Here is a 17268-nt window from a genome sequence, read left to right as displayed (position 1 = left end):
ATATAATCCCCAATCTTGGGTTCTATTAGTGTTGCCTTGAAGGATTTAGGTTGAGGAGACTGTGCAGGAGAAGGGTTTAACATCGTGGATGTTTCCCTTAGATCCGCAGTTTCCATATCCATCTTTTGCTCCATCTGTCTCTCAATCAAGGAGCCCGCCTGCCTGCCTGCCTGCCTGACAGTGAAAAAAAAAAAATGAATTCAAAAATAAAATAAAAATTGTTAGTTGTGTTGTGGGCCTTTCGCATATTGGGTCCACGATTAAAGCCCAACACAGAGAGTGGTGAGCCGCCAAAGGCCTCATCATCATCATCATCCATATGGAACGTGGTGTTGGGTCCGAATCGTAAACCCATCCGATTTTGAATTTTACGAAAAAGGAGAAAGAATCCCGCTCCCCTCTCAATTTCAAATACACCACCATCTAACGTCTCTGCTGCGTTCTAGAGAGAGAGAGAGAGAGAGAGAGAGAGAGAGTAGTACGAGACCGATCAGATATGGCGACGAACATTGGAATGATGGACTCGGCATATTTTGTGGGCAGATCAGAGATCTTGGCTTGGATCAACTCTACTCTGCAACTCAATCTCTCCAAAGTCGAAGAGGTTTCTCTCTCTCTCTCTCTTCCAAAACCCTAATCTTTTCATTTTTTATGGTTTATTTTTGTAAAATGAACTACTGTTTGGTTTGGATATGTTGATTTCAGGCATGTTCCGGTGCGGTTCACTGCCAGTTGATGGATGCGGCTCATCCCGGAATCGTGCCAATGCACAAAGTCAACTTCGATGCCAAGAACGAGTACGAGATGATTCAGAACTACAAAGTTCTTCAAGATGTCTTTAACAAAATGAAGATTACCAAGGTTTCATTTTGTTCACCCCAATTTCTTTTTGTTTTTATACTAGGGTTTCATATCTTTAATTTAATTATTATTATTCTTTTTTTGATTGCTTGTGTAATTGTGGGTACAGCACATTGAGGTGAACAAATTAGTGAAAGGAAGGCCCTTGGATAATCTGGAGTTTATGCAATGGATGAAGCGGTACTGTGATTCGGTTAATGGAGGGGTTCTGTACAGGTACATTTCAACCCTGTTTCTTTCCTCTATGAATTTGTCTGAGAATTATGTGCTTTCTTGTTTATTCTGCAAAACCCATAGAGAAATGTAGTCCGTTTCAGGCGTAATTGGGTCTTTGAAGAAGATGGTTCATTGTACACAAATCTTTAATAGCAGTTGACATTTTTATGTTTATTTTTGATTCGTTGCAATGAAAATGGTACTAGGGTTGTGTTGATTGTGTTGATGCACTTTCTATGTCTTTGTTTGGCTAGTTTGATCTCTATTAAACCAGGCCTGTCAAATTAGTGGTCTAGTTATGCTTTATTTTGTGTTTTTTGGTTATTAAGGTACTTTGATTGCAATTCTTCATGTTTGATTTTCGATAAGCAAATTTTCTGTTTCTAAAACTTTGTTGATCATCTTTTATTCAATTATAAAATATCAGGGCATGTTTGTTAAACTGAATTCATATGGTTGGTACAGAGTAAGTAATGTTTGTTCAAAATCGTGTTTTTTTCTTTATTGGATTTCCTTGGATTTGTAATGCTAATGGAGAAAAAGCTGTTTAGTCTTCATCATTAAATGAAAATTAATCTTCTTTGGAAAGCAATCATATGAATGTTGTTGACTGGTTTCATTGCTGTCTATGCTAGTTACAATCCTTTGGAAAGGAGAGAGACTTCAAAAGGTGGAAAAGAAGTGAGCAAGAAATCTGCACCATCACAATCTAACACAAAGTCTTCGGCAACTGCCCCCAAAACTCAGACCTCTCATAATGCTCGAAGGAATGATGTCAACACTGTGAATCAATCTGTAAAGGCATCTTCTAGACCTTCTTCTAGTGGAGGGCCTGCATATGACGAACAGGTATTTGAAGTAGTTCCCAATCCGAAACTTTTGTTTAAACATTTTGAGAGTCTAACGCTTCTCTTTTGTACACAGATCACAGAGTTGAAGTTGTCAGTGGATAGTCTAGAGAAAGAAAGGGACTTCTACTTTGCGAAGTTGAGGGATATTGAGATCTTGTGCCAGTGTCCTGAGATTGAAAATTTGCCTGTAATGTTCTTTTAAGTCATTTGATCTGAGGAATTAAATTGTTTGGGTTGTTTGAACAATGGATATTAAATAATTATATAGCTCCCTGTCATTAGTGTTGCATTAATTTGTGTTTTTTGCTTTTTTTACAGGCTGTTGAAGCTATAAAAAGGATATTATATGCTACAGATGATAGTGCATCGGTGGTTGCTGAAGCTCAAGCCATGATATCCAAGCACCGGAACGAAGCTGTGCTGTTGAGCCCCATTTCTGAGTTTCCAGAAGATGAGCCAAAGCTAGATACTCAGAAGAGGAAAAATATTATCAATGTTGATGTTGATCATGCTGCCAACACGACATTGTCTCCTAGGCAAAAGATTTCTGATGTTTCCGATGTCCATTGCAGTGGATCTCCCCTTCTGACTTATTGATTGTGTCCTTATTTTGAGGATGAAAAACATGATTTTATCCTATTTACAAAGCAATTCCCAGTTACCATCTTGCCCATTTATCCTTGTAAATGGTAGTCGTGTCAAAATTGACTATTAGTTCCAGGGCTATGAGACTTCATAGTTTACAATATGTACTTGTGTTGTCTGTTGACTAGGTATAGTAATAATATCCTATCCGCTTGAGGACTTGGTTGAACTTCTGTTGTGAGAACTTCTAGATAGTACAATCGCCTTCTTAGCTCACCTGCTTGGTGTACAATCTAAGGTTCTGTTGTATTACTATGATAATGATACCCATCACTTGGTCTTCTAGATCTGTAAGAGCTGGGTTTTTGAACATCATCTGATTGATCTATGGATGAGACAATGGGTTAGTGTATAAGATTTCATATGGAAAACATTTTTGGTCATCTTTTTCTCTTCTCTCTACTGACTTGATTTTTCAGGTATCCATCAATTTGTTTATTTGAATTACTAAAAATGAAAATACTTATGCATTCTATATTTGTTTTGCAATGCTACTAATAAATGGTCACAGGTTATAAACTTACTCTCTTCTGTGTCTACAACGACTGATTGTGTATTGTTTGTGCTGTACACTTAACGAAGGAAGTTGTGCAAGCACATGAGATCTTAAATGCCTTGTGATTCCATTGGCATGATTATGAAGTTGTACACTAATACTTCTATTTTTTTTTGGTGTTGTTGAGTCCATGTTGCCATCTGGGCTTTTTGAAGTTGCATAGTTTGGTTTTTTTCTCTTCAGTTGTAGCCAAAACGTAATCATTTTAACAAATATTTTCTATTTTATTTGACAACTCTAGAAACAGAACTGGCTTTTCTTGTTTTGTCTGTGTTTCTCTATAGAAATTCTTCATGTGTGCTAGATGAGGAATATATCACCGGGAAGAGGCAGCTAGGTTTCTCTTGCTGAATCTAACTGGTTCAGCCATCACAAGGCACAGGAAAGTTGGTTATTTTTCACCTTTTTAAAAAAAATAATAATAGTAAATAATCTAAGCTGCATTTCACTTTCATAGGTGTTTTCTATTTGCATTAGATGAGGCTTTCACTTTCATAGGTTTTTTTGTTTTGTTTTTTTAACACTATAAGAAAAAAATGAAAGCAAATTTTTTTTTTTTTTAAATATTGAAGAGTTAGAAATATCATGTAGCATCATCCTCTTTTGGTTATAATACTGACTACTTGTTTTTGAGGTGTGTAGAGTGGCAGTACTTTTTTTTATGTGCGTGGAGTGGTGGTAGTGGTTCCTAATGAAGTTTGTGGCTGTGGTGCCTAATGTCATGCAAGTGAAGCCTTGTCAAATATAATTGGTTTTAGATGGTCGAACTCAATGTAAAATGTTGCCTCTGCAACTGTTTTAAAACTAGGCCCGTTTGTTCGATATCTAATGCCATAAAAAAAATGAAAATTTTCCCAACAACAATTAGTTTTGAGGGAGATAGTAGAACTCGGTCCTACACCGACATAACAAGAAGACTTTCTTAGAGAAATTACTGAAAAAATTGTCAGATTGATGCACTATGCCGAGGACCAAAAACCTTTCCCCTCAACTGGTTCTTGGCCACATTTCTTTATCACAACCTCAAGTTGGTGAAGAAATCACAAGCTATCCCCAACCCACCGAATCACAAGCATCAAGACATGTCAGATTGTCCATGGTTACCACCGAACGTGAAAAACAAAGCTAATGCCCTTTATTCTTTTCTTCTTTTTTGTGTGGATAATGCCCTTTATTCTCCTCCAGCATTCTTTTAAAGTTAGTATTTGATTTGCTGGAATGATTTTGTACAGTAATAAAATGATTATTTAACAGTGCAACTTTGACGGGTTGAGTAGTTGTCAAAATCTAACTCGAGTTGCCTAGACCAACCCGAGGTTGATTTGTAACCCAAGGTTATGCCCAAGCCAACCTGAGTTAGGTCCAAATTGCCCAAGTTGCCCGAATTGTCCAAAAAGGTAGAGTTTATTATTATTATTTTTTGGGTGCAATTAGGTTGATTAATTTGTTAAAATTAGACTTTATTAACATTTTGTTTTATAAAACATTAATAAGATCAAAGTGAATAATTCATAGAGTAATGTTAGGAATATCAATTTTTTTATCAAATAAATGATCAAATGTCTCATATAGGTGTGGGCTCCACACTTTTATAGACCCCACACCTATGTGAGACATTTGGTCATTCATTTGGTAGAAAATTTAAACTGTATAGCATTTTTCTAATTTATATAATGTGAGAGAGATAGAGAGAAGAAAAGATAACGCTTTATGTTGTGTTACTTGTATATATAATGTACACAGTGAATATGATTTAACAATCTAATTATTTTAACATAACTCAATGACTAATAATTTATATATGTTAATATTTTTATATATTATATGATTCGTGCTTTAGGTTGCTCGGGTTATTTGCTGTTTTTCTACAAACCCATCCAAATTGAATTCGCGTTTCTTAATTTTTGTCCAAGCCCTCCACCATATTAAAAAAATATATTGCACAACGCTCTAAAAATTTTCAGGTTAGACTCGGGTTGATCCTACCCAAGTTGCAACCTTATAACTATTATTTGACCGTTATACTCCTATATTGATAAATGGTGATTCTATATGGAATGCACACTTCTTTCTTTTTTCACCTAACCAAGGAATCAATATTCCGACAAAATGGCCATTTCTTTTTTGATTTTCATTCTAGTGTATCAAACACCATTTAAGAATCTTATTCTCTCCCACCTTAGACCATGTCCAACGCTACTAATCGATTAAATATCAAGCAATCTTCCTTTCCTCTTCAAAACCGGGGCTCAATCTTAGTTCATATAAACTTAGAAGTACTAAATTTTGAATTTTCTTTTGTATTGATTGTTTTGATTTAATTGGTTGAATCAATTTGCAACAATGGGTATGGCAATATCTCGGCTCTTAAAGATGCTCTTTGCTAAGAAAGAAATGAGGATTTTGATGGTTGGTCTTGATGCTGCTGGAAAAACTACCATCTTGTACAAGCTCAAACTCGGAGAGATTGTCACTACCATACCGACTATTGGTATGTATTTCTTTTCTACATCATCTTTATGGGTTATTATTGATAGATATTTCAGGAATTCAGTGTGGTAGTGAGCGAGATGGGCAACCTGCAAAAGTGGTAAGACTTGACATTGGTGTGACATTGGTATGTATTACTATAAGAAGATGGTAAAGAAAGAGTGTATTTTGATTGTGTCTTCTTTAAATGACTTTTTTTTTAGAAGGTTAGGTGCAATTTGTTTGAACTTGTGATCCCTTAATCCTAGCCGCGATGGTCATACAACCATTGGGTCGGTTATTTATGTTTGATTGAAAAGATTTTGGGGGTGGTTTTAAGGATGCGAAGTTACTTTTATTTATGCCTAATTGAAAGTATTTTGGGCATGTTTTCAAGGATTTGAAGTTACCCTTCCTCTCCAAGACCTTTGTTGACTTGTAGTGTTTATTGAAATTCTATATAATTTTTTTCGACATTAAAATAAATAAATAAAAAATCACACTTTGATTTGTGTCACAAAGAGATGAGATTTCAAACTTATTAAATCTTCTAATAATTTTTGTTAGTGTATATTAGTGTATCATTATGTAGTGCATTATCATGTTAGTGTAGCATTATGTTAGTGCATTATGTTAGTGTAGCATTATCATGTTAGTGTAGCATTATGTTAGTGCATTATGTTAGTGTAGCATTATGTTAGTGCATTATGTTAGTGTAGCATTATGTTATTGTTCATAGGCATCCAAGGCATCCTCTATAAATAGAGTGCCTTCTTTGTGTAATAGACATGTACAATTCATAGAAACAATTGTGCCTCTCTCTCTCTCTCTCTCTCTATTCGCTCATCTCTATCTTCTCTCACTTTCTCCAATTATTATTTCATGGTATCAGAGCACAGTGTTACATTTCTGGCAATTTGCGATTTTGGTGTTTAGTCCCATCCACAGCGGCACTACATCAAACCACTCGGAATTTCCTCACGATTCCAACGGCACCAAGCCCGGCCTCAAAAAACCTTTCACGCGCCCACACGCGCCGCCAGTGTCCACTGCGCGTCATCATTTCCGCCACCACTCTCACACGCGCCCGCACGCGCCATCCGTTGTTTCTCCCTTCCGACACGTGCCTACACGCGCCCACACGACCCGCGGCTGACGTCAGCCCTGCCTCTCCCGTACGCCGCGCCTGCTACTGTGCGCCTCTCGTGCGCCGTTTCACTACTGTGCACCCGCGTGCGCCGAATCCGCTACCGTGCACCGCGTCTGCGCCTGCCGCTACCGTGCACCGCCGCTTCCTGCTAACGTGTTCCTTCCTGCACTCTGCTAACGTGCGCCGCTGACATATTTGCTGACATCATCTCTGTCCAGCATACCTTTCCTGGCTATTTTCGACCTTCCGGACTCACTGGTACACTCTGTTTTACCTAATTTTGCTCCTACAGGTCTATCATATTACTTTAAACCCTATTCAACTAGTATTATGGATCGTCATGATGCCTCCCATCCTATTTCCGTTATTTTGAATGGTTCAAACTATGTTCTGTGGGCCCAAGCCATGTCCTCCTTCCTAAAAGGAAAGAAGCTCTGGCGAATTGTTACCGGGGATGTGACTAAACCGGTGAAAGACAGTGACACTAATGAAACCACTGTTCCTACTGCTACATTTGAAGACCGACTTGAGGAATGGGACAGTAAGAATTACCAAATCATTACCTGGTTTCGTAATACCTCTGTTACATCTATCAGTCTTCAGTTTGGTCGCTTTCAGCTTGACTCTGTAACTACTCCTGCAAAAGACATCTGGGATTTCTTGAAAGAACGATACCAGACTACTGGTCTTGCCCACCAATATCAACTTCAGAACCAACTTCATCGCATGCGCCAAGAATCCACTCAGTCCATTAATGACTTCCTTTCTCAAATGTACTCTGTTTGGGATCAGCTTGCTCTTTCAGAACCAACATGGCGATCATTTATGTCTTGAATAAATTTCATTTGTAATCCTCATGCACCAACAGGTTTTAATGTGGAAACTGTGGAATACAAAAATGTGAGTTTCACTGTTTGGGATGTTGGTGGACAAGATAAGGTATTACTAATTCAACTATTTCTACCTCAAATTGGACTTGTGATAATTGCATTTAGATACCAACGTATACATATACAGATTTCTTACTAGATTTTCTTGTGATACCTTGTCGTCATTATACAGATCCGGCCCCTGTGGAGGCACTACTTTCAGAACACCCAAGGCCTCATCTTCGTTGTAGACAGTAACGACAGGGAAAGGATTTTAGAAGCCAGAGACGAGCTGCATCGGATGCTAAATGAGGTAAAATAACCCATTACATTATCATTCGACAACAACTGAAATCATGCTTTTGTAATTCTGCTTTTTGAAAGCAATAAAATTGTTTTTCTTGTTGCAGGATGAACTAAGAGATGCAACACTTCTTGTGTTTGCCAATAAGCAAGATCTTCCAAATGCTATGAATGTTGCTGAAATTACTGATAAACTTGGCCTGAATTCGATTCATCAACGTCACTGGTACTTCATACTTTTACTTAAAATGATCCACTCAATAATCTGTATCCACTGTCACACCAAGATTTTAACTCTCTATTGTTTATATGAATAATTTGTTTTGAGAAAATTCTTTTCATAGTTTTTTTCAAAAGCATGTTAGTTGAGGCTCAGGATGATAAATTTTTTTAATTATGAATATATGTTTCGATCTCAGTTTCAATTTGAGTAAGGGTATTTTGATATTTTCTGTACTTGTGACTTGTAATTATATTTTTATATCTCATTTTGTAACTCTTTCTAAACGTAGTGAAATCGCAAATGTTAACTCTAATTTTAGGATGAACTATGTTTTTGTGTGTGAGCATGCATGTGATTTATAGTTCTTATTTATTATTCTTTTTTTATTTTCATATCTCATTGATCCTGATCAGGTGTTTCAAAATTCTTAACAACATTAAATACATGAAGCTTGATTTCATTGTCACAATATTTAATATTTTCATGTTTTGATTAGAGGTATTTTGGGGGAATTGGCTATATATTGCAGGTACATCCAGAGTGCATGTGCCACATCTGGGCAAGGACTCTATGAGGGCCTTGATTGGCTATCCAGCAAAATCTCTACCAAGGCAACATAAACTACTATCCCCTCTCATCATCTTTTCCCCTTTTTAAGTTGATCATCAATGTGACCATTAATCTTTATATTTTGTGTTTGGTTACAGGCATAATCTGAACTGCTGATGAATGAAGCTCTCGATTGCTTTTGTCATTCCTATATCTCATCAATTGTACTACATACCCGTAATTTTACCCAGAATGAAAATATGTAGACAAAATTTATCATTACCATGTTTGAATAAGTAAGAAAACAAAGACTAGGAAATAGTAATATGGGTGACAATTTTGTATTACTATTTTTTTTTTTCCTTTGTATTTTGATGGGAGATAGCTATATGATTGACAACAATGTCTATAAGTTAGCCATTTTATGTAATCCTTGGCATGCAATCTTTTTTTCACCTATGTGAGATTTAACTATTGGCAAGGACAGATCTATTAAGCGAGAAGCTATGAAGTATGGAAACTCCAAAATTGGTGCCGTAGCGGTATCTGATACGTGGATATGCTGGGGACACGAGGACACGTCGAGGACACAAATCCCTTTAATTTAATGATTTTTTTTGTAGGGGACACAGAGAGGATACGGCTGGGACACGCATGTCCATATCGGGACACGGTGGGGCTCATTTTTAATTTTGTTATATTTATTTGGGGTCAAAGTGTAATATTTAAAAAACAAAAAATGAGAGGGTTATTTTGTAATAATACAAGATATATACGACCTAGGTTTTGTTTATTATTGTGTTTGAATCTCTTCACTTCAGCAAACTCAAACGTCGCTGATTCGACTGTCTTCGAAGCCCTCTGGTGACGCAACGAGACAAAACCCTCTGGGAATGTGAGGCGATGAATAATCCCTCTCGTAAGTGTCATTTGTTCGATTCTTCGTGGTCTTCCTCTTCTTCATCGATTCTCAGTCAATCTCCATCACCGAATGACCTAGTAAGTAGTAAAGCTTTCATCTCTGTCTCTCTTTTCTCTCGTCTATCTTTTATCTCTAAGTCGATTCCCATCTCTCTCTGTCTCGTCTCTCTCTGCTCTCTTCTATCTTTTCACCTCTCGCCTCTCTCTCGTTTCTTTGTCTTCTTTCTCTGGTCTATCTTGTTTCTCTCTTCTATGTTGATTAGATATTTTTATTTATATATATATATATATTATATTTTAGTTTATACATATTATATCTCTTCTCTCTGTCTTCTTTCTTCTCTATTTTTTATTTAATTTATGATTAGATATTTTTATAAATATATATATATTGTATATTTTAATTTAATTTTTTCTTTATATAATGTTTACAATATATAGAACATATGTTTATTATGTTTAAATGTAATGGTCTTTATATACACATTAAATTAATATTAGTTTTTATTAATTTTGATTGTTTGGTAATATGAAATTAATCTACACAGCAAATACATAACATATATATTTAAAAAATAATAATAATTTGTCATGTCCTCCGCCGTGTCCGTGCCCTCATTTTTTTAAAATCGCTACGTCCCGTGTCCGTGCTTCATAGGCAAGAAGTTGGTCAATTCTCTCTTTCTTTTTAGATCACAACTTCTTTCCATTCGACTAAAGTCCAGTTGTGAGAGGAATTGTGGCAATTGAACTCCAGTTGCGAGAGGATCTGTTCCTCTCACAATTAGACTCCAATCCATTGGAGAGAAGCCAATAGGACTGTCTCTTTGATTTGGAAGAATATTAAAACTACTTACTTTATTGCCTTTGTTCTTGCTCTGAATATAGTACACAAGATTGAATAGACCAAAAGTTCCATGAAACTTCCTCAACTTAAGATCTACTATTTGGACTTTTCTCTATTTCAGTTTGCAGCATCAAACAAAGGACTATTCTCAACTTTCAAAGTTTTTAACAATTTCTCTGATTTGATGTAAGAAAATAAAACAAACTTCTCTAGCTGTTTCCAACCTACTTCTCTCTTCTATTCTCTCACATGATTACTAGATCCCTTTGACTACTATGTCTATGTTTATCATTTTCATAGTAAGTTTTACTTTTCAAAACATTAATAATCACATGAAATTGAGTTTCAAGCTGTCCCTTTACCCCATAGCCATGAGCAAAGACATCATAGGCTCAACAGTACTCATTTTGTACCACTTTTTCAAGTCTTTTGGTTGTTTGTCAATGGACAGGAATTACAATGAAATGTGACTTTAAATTTAAAATTTAAAATTTTTTTTGGGTGCAAATATTGTTGGTATCTTATTCCTCCAATCTATTTGGACCCCTCATTTGAAATAAATTTACAGATCCTTTCTAAGTTCCAAACAAAGCTCAACTAGTTTACTTATTTAATTCAGAAGACAAACATAAGTATATTAACATCTCAACAACAAAAAGTAAATGACTTAACATTCTCCTACATATGCATAGCACAATTGTTGTACACAACAAAAAAAGTAACCAGAAAATGAAAACAATACACTGGCTTAGATATCACATGTAAAAGGCTAATACAAGAGCTAACATACATAGCAATATTTGGTTTTCACTGAACCATATAGCATCGCCTTTAAATTCTAAACTGGAAAGCTAGAATGAGATGTGTCACGCCACTGTTCATAATCAAGGAAAATCGATGAGAATTAAGATTGCTGCCCTAGAACCTTCTTTGAGCAAAGCTTTATAGTTTTCATTAATCTACTCTCTCTAGCCTTTTCCAACTTTGCTTAAATCATCCACTCCGTACAATTTTCCTTATGCTGTGTTTGGTTAGGAGATTTGGAGAGGAATTTGGAAAGGAAAAGAGAAAAAGTGTGTGAAACTAGGTGAAATGTAAGTATATTTTATTCATATATCACCTAACATTTCTATTTTTCTTTCCAAATTCCTCATCAAATTCTCCAACCAAACACAACGTTAGAAACCTTAAAAAGCCATTAAACCTTAAAAAACCTTAAAAAGCCTTTAGTTTATACTTAAATGAAAACTAACTTGCATATTTTTTTTTTTCAAGTGCTACGGAGTGTGAATCCTAAAGTCGGCCATAAGAAATTTCAGGGGCAAAAATAACCGTAGTTGGTTGGTGACTATACATATCTGATCCAGTCAAACTTGAGACTAAATTGAGGGTAAAGATCATTGGGTAGACCTGGTAGTTAGTTGTTCCCTTGAAAAATCTCTCTCTCTCTCTCTGGTAGTTAGTTGTTCCCTTGAAAAATCTCTCTCTCCCTCTCTCTCTCTCTTTCTCTCTCATGATCACTCACAGACATAATACTGATGTATGTCAAACTCAGGGCTTAAAATATCGGTCATTACGTATATTCCCGCTGTCTTGTTTTAAATATCCATGCATTTCTAAAACAATCTGTATTTCTGATTCTTCAACAATATATAAAAGCATTAACATTATACATTGCATACATATTACAAACACTTAACATCCTCTTTAGATTACAAAGATTGTCTTAGAACTAATCCAAGAGATCCAATAGCCAGAGCTGAGGGTCATTAGATACGTTTCCCTACATCGGATACAGAACAAACAAAAAAATCTTGGACCACAAACCAAAACCGATACTCAAAATGATCAATATTAGATGCAAAAGACTGAAGTTGTTGTCCAATTACCATGTATAGATACCAAGCCTTTTGGTAAATTTTTTTTTTTTTTTTAGATTGGTACCGGGGTACACTGATCAAAACCCGAAACAAGGAGTTCCTGCAAGTGCACTAAGCCTTTTGGTATTTAGACACAAGTTCTTTAAAATATAAGGGGTATATAATTCAAAATTTTAAATTTATTTGTTAATTTCCATTGGTTGAAAATTGTTAATCATACTATCTAAGTTAGCACTATGACTTGTTTACCATATAAGTACTATATATTAGTCTATTTTGTTTCCCTTATAAGCTCTCTTTCGACAAGGTCAAATCTGTAACGAAAGTCTTCACAGAACAACAACCAAACTCCTACTGGCCAACAATTTGCTCCTACCCTCAAGACATTTCTCTTCAACAAATCAAGAAACCAATTCCACTGCCAACCTGTCCTCTATTAAATAATTCTATCAATCATCAATGGGTTCAATTGAAAAAACAACCAAAGACTTGGAAGTCCCATCTCTATCTAATCCTAAATCCACCAAAGATGGTGTAACTAATATGTGTTCACACACACACACACACACACATATGCATTTATGTTATGTAGATAGACATAATGATGCCTCATAGTTTTTTATGACTTTATCTAGTGTAACTATGTTTTCATAAGTATTATCTTAAAATGGCAAAGCTCATCTATCTGTCTTCATTCACCGCTGCTAATAATAAAAGTCATGCAATCAATTACACACGTTTGGCTACAAATACAGTACTATATCGTGGAATGCAAAATAATTGCATCTTAAAAACACATACTGCAATTAATTTATGAAAGAGAGATTGTTATACCATGGCCCAAAGGAGTTCACAATAAGAGTGACAGATTAATGAGGGCTGCCAACTACACCCACAGACATATGCTTTAATGGTGCCAATCTCATCTGCTGATCATGGGCTCTTCTCCTCTTGAACAGCGGTTCTGGTGATGATGAAACTGACGATGCCACAGCCCATGAATCGTTCGAGGTATCGCAGCTGAAATATGCATCAATGACGCCATTTGCGCTGTTCGATATAGACCGGTACTTGCGCATGTGGGTTTGGCATTGGATTTGACCTTGGTTTCCACATAATTCCAGGATGATTTTATACAAATCATCTACTTTGTCCTGTTAAAATATGATCAAGATGTCACAGTAAGATATGAAGCAATTGTATAATAACAAAGAAACATATGTAAACATAATACAAACCCTATCTATTTTGAGGGCATCCATTAGCTCATTCTGACAGTCCAATACATTACATGGTTCAAACTCTTTGATAACATGTAACATTGTTGCAGCAGCCAACACAGAAGGAAGATAACACGAAAAACTTGACTCTGTAATCAATAAAAGCAGAAAATGAGAATAGTTGCTGCTTTCAATTGAGGCAATCATTACAGACCAATCTGAATTGGCCCTTTGTATGAAGCAAACCCCCTCATGTTATTTCACCAAGATCGTCAAGAAAAAAGCAATTTCAGTGTCAAGAGATAGTATTTATTTTAAAAAGGGTTTTGGGCTCTTTCCCGGTATTTTGAGATAGACGAAAAACCCTTCTTTGGGGGTGAAAGACCGGTCTTTGGGATATGATAGGAACTATGCGAGGAAGTAATCATCAGAAGAGTCAATGATGAAAAATAGATTATAAACCAAATGGAATGGTGAAATAATACCACCATTTCTCTATCTAATTCATGTTCTTTTGGTCATATATACCCTTATCTATAGCAATAGTGACTTGGGACCTATTTGGTCTGCTTACCAGTAATAACAGAGAGAAGGAGGCGTTCACACCGCCACAGAAACTCCAAATTCAAACGGGTCTTCAATCCGATTCTCCTTACAATGTGCTCAATGAATGAAAGAGGGGTCACCGGTTTCATCTTCCATTCGAGAGTAGAGAGCACCAAAAGCTCCATTCTCTGAATTGTCTTTGCTTCAAATACGTACTTTGATTCCTCCACCTAATCACAATACAAAAACAGTAAAACACACGTCAATGACTCAATACAATACCCAAAAAGGCATACTGTCTGACATTTTCACAAACACCTACATTGCATAAGTAGCAATAGATATATCACATACTTGCAGGTCTAAGAGAAGAGGCACTTGGGTCTCCTCAACCTTGGCAGCTAAAGAGAGACAAGCAACAGCAGTTAGTTGACCCATCCATGGCTTATCTCTCTGAAAGAAAAGGCTTGATATGAACCTATCAAAATAGTTAACAGCTAACACAGTGGTCATAGCAGTGAAACCATAGTGGACAATGACCCTTAACATCCACTCAATAGCCTCTCTCCTTGACACCATTAAAGACCCATCTGAGTTCAAATCACTCTTACCCACCAAAAGAGTCTCCTTCTCTTTGGAGATTAGAGACACAAGCTCATCATCTTCCCAATACAAGTCATGTTCCAACAAACCCAAATGTCCTTTCATATTCTCATCACATTTGTCACTCCCCTCTTCCCAATCTTCCTCAAAATGCTCTTCTTCACAGTAGAGACCATCAAGAACAAACATAGGGTTCTGAGAAGCCATAAACTTCTTCTGAGAAGAAGACAATAGAGCCACTGCTCATTATCTTCAGGACCAGATGATGAAGAGAGACATGATCAACCCATTACAACATCTGAATCTGTTTCCTCTCTCACTCTCTTTAGATCCCAGGGGAGAAGAAAGAAAGAGAGACCCAGATATAGAAAGAAGGGGGAGATTTATGTGAGAAGGTTTTCAAGTCTGTCCTTTTTTCTTTTTTTCTTTTTTTGCCAAAGTTTTTCTTGCTCTTTCTTTATGATTTTCCATTTATTTTAAGGGGCTTCTATATTGTAGGAGGTGTTTGGCGCGCAGGAAATGGAATGTAACGGTACTCTCACCGGGTCCATACGTGAAATCTAACAGCTTATATATCAAAATTGTAAGAGAAAGAGAGATTATAGATAGAGCTTTGGAATCTGAAGATCCTGTTCCAACAGCCCACAACTGGTCCCTCCTGTGATTGGTTGGAGCACCACGCCTTCCTCTTCCTCTCGAAAGACTAAACAACTTTCTGCAAACTGTACACAACTAACGGTGGGCATTGGCCCGGCCCGGCCCATCAAAACAGTCGGTGAACTCAATTTTGAGTTTCGTTTAACAGGTTATTTCGAGGAATTAGGTTAGGATAGGTCGCAAGTTAAAATTAGGGCAATGAATAAGAATAATGTTATATGTATTAATTATTATATTAATTAATGATATGATATAATTTAAAAGATTTTTGAGATTTGTAATGTGATTAATGAGTGGAGTCAATAATAATGTTATAACTAATATTAGTACACTAGTTAGTACACTAAGGCCTTGTTTGGGATGTTCTAAAAAAGTCAAAAAGTTAAAAAGTCACTATTCTATTTAAATCACATCATCTTATTTAAGTCACATCATCTCTCTATTACATCACTTCAAACCCCACCCATACCCAAACTATATTTCATAAAAAGTCAAAAAGTGTACATCATCCCAAACCACCCCTAATTGGTGTATGTAGCACCACCAAATGAATAATATCTCTAAATTTAAAACTCTAACATTGATATTAAGGCCAAGTTTGGCATGCTTAAAAAAATCTAAAAAGTCAAAAAGTCACTATTCTATTTAAGTCACATTACCTCTCTATCACATCACTTCAAACCCAATCCATACACAACCCATATTTCATAAAAAGTCAAAAAATACACTTATTTAGAACATACCAAACAATTATTTGGTATAAAGCAACAAAAAAAAAGACACATATGTCAAATCATTCATGAGCGGGGTCCACTGTCAGATAAGTAGAGCTCTTATTAAAATTATAAGCCCATGTATTACCCAATTCTTCTAACAGAAAAGCTTCATACCCCCACTGGGGGTCGACCCCCAGTGAGGTGTCGGCCCCGGATTGGTCCAAAAAAAAAACTGTTTTTTTTTTTTTTTTTTTTTTTTTAAGTTTTCAGCCACTGGGGGCGCGCCACGTCACTGGGGGCGCGACCCCCAGTGGGTGTATGGATCACGGCTCATTCTTCTAATTTAAGAGCAATGATATATCTCTAATTTTAGAATTTTCGAGTGGCATTACATGTACCAATTAGTATACCAATTAGTGTACTAACATTAGTTATAAAATTATTATTGACTCCACTCATTATACAAATTACAAATATCAAAAATATCTTAAATTATGTCACATTACCAATTGGTACACTAGTTAGTGCAGTAATTGGTACATATAGCATTAGTCTTCTAATTGAGCTCTAATAATGTGACAGAAAATTAAAAAATATATAAATATATATATATATATATATATAAATAAAATAAAAAAACCCAAAACATTACATCATAATGGGATTCACTTTTATTAGACCTCATTAGAGCTCCTTTATTAGAGTTCTCAATCATTTTTGTTCAATTTAATGAGTTGGTCGATGAGTTATCTCTTATGGATTAACGGATCGAGATTCAAGTCTTTCTTGTGAGATTTTTTTTTTCAAACTTATAGGTTTATATAGACTGACGACTTGCTTTATACAAGCCAATGGATTGAGTCAACCCACCCAAGGTACGAGCTTGAATGGAGTAGAAATCCTCTAGACAAGATCGTAAACTTTTGAGACCAAATGATGACTATTACCATTGTTTTGAAAATCGGACCGGTGAGTGAACTGAAAAATGGATCGGGTGAACAGGCCATCGGTTCAACTGTTGGGTTAAAGCGGTCCAACCGTAACGTCATAATTACAGCATAAATATATTTTAAAATATATATTAAAAATTTAAGTATAAAAATGAAAAAAAATAATTAAATTCAACAAAATAATAGAATTTTTAAAATATTTGTAAGATGAGTATACATATATTTATTTTTACAAG

General features: G+C 35.8%; 3 protein-coding genes across 4 annotated transcripts; 2 read left to right on the top strand and 1 right to left on the bottom strand.

Annotated features, from left to right (window-relative positions):
• The first annotated feature begins 324 nt into the window (after positions 1 to 324).
• LOC114266010 (microtubule-associated protein RP/EB family member 1C) lies at positions 325 to 2956 on the top strand. Its single transcript, XM_028206895.2, has 6 exons — positions 325 to 604; positions 706 to 861; positions 971 to 1077; positions 1713 to 1926; positions 2002 to 2115; positions 2247 to 2956. The coding sequence occupies exons 1-6, from the start codon at positions 497 to 499 to the stop codon at positions 2523 to 2525; spliced, it is 978 nt and encodes a 325-aa protein (XP_028062696.1). The 5' UTR covers positions 325 to 496; the 3' UTR covers positions 2526 to 2956.
• A 2222-nt stretch (positions 2957 to 5178) lies between these two features.
• On the top strand, positions 5179 to 9147 carry LOC114266012 (ADP-ribosylation factor). 2 transcript variants are annotated; one of them, XM_028206898.2, is made up of 6 exons: positions 5179 to 5620; positions 7617 to 7687; positions 7811 to 7930; positions 8028 to 8146; positions 8673 to 8754; positions 8851 to 9147. In XM_028206898.2, the coding sequence occupies exons 1-6, from the start codon at positions 5473 to 5475 to the stop codon at positions 8854 to 8856; spliced, it is 546 nt and encodes a 181-aa protein (XP_028062699.1). In that variant the 5' UTR covers positions 5179 to 5472; the 3' UTR covers positions 8857 to 9147. The 2 variants fall into 2 exon arrangements, with proteins under 2 accessions (XP_028062699.1, XP_028062698.1); XM_028206897.2 differs by lacking the exon at positions 8851 to 9147 and having other exon boundaries at positions 5336 to 5620; positions 8673 to 8763.
• A 3850-nt stretch (positions 9148 to 12997) lies between these two features.
• On the bottom strand, positions 12998 to 15393 carry LOC114266013 (cyclin-D3-3). The gene is made up of 4 exons (XM_028206899.2): positions 14461 to 15393; positions 14135 to 14336; positions 13579 to 13709; positions 12998 to 13494 (listed from the first exon to the last, which is right to left on the bottom strand). Exons 1-4 carry the CDS (start codon positions 14914 to 14916, stop codon positions 13210 to 13212), a joined length of 1074 nt encoding a protein of 357 aa, XP_028062700.2. The 5' UTR covers positions 14917 to 15393; the 3' UTR covers positions 12998 to 13209.
• Positions 15394 to 17268: the final 1875 nt, after the last annotated feature.

The sequence above is a fragment of the Camellia sinensis genome, chromosome 4 (assembly GCF_055761805.1).
Source record: "Camellia sinensis isolate YWXY chromosome 4, ASM5576180v1, whole genome shotgun sequence".
In the NCBI taxonomy this organism is placed as follows: Eukaryota; Viridiplantae; Streptophyta; class Magnoliopsida; order Ericales; family Theaceae; genus Camellia; species Camellia sinensis.
This window is presented reverse-complemented; position numbering and strand designations above follow the sequence as displayed.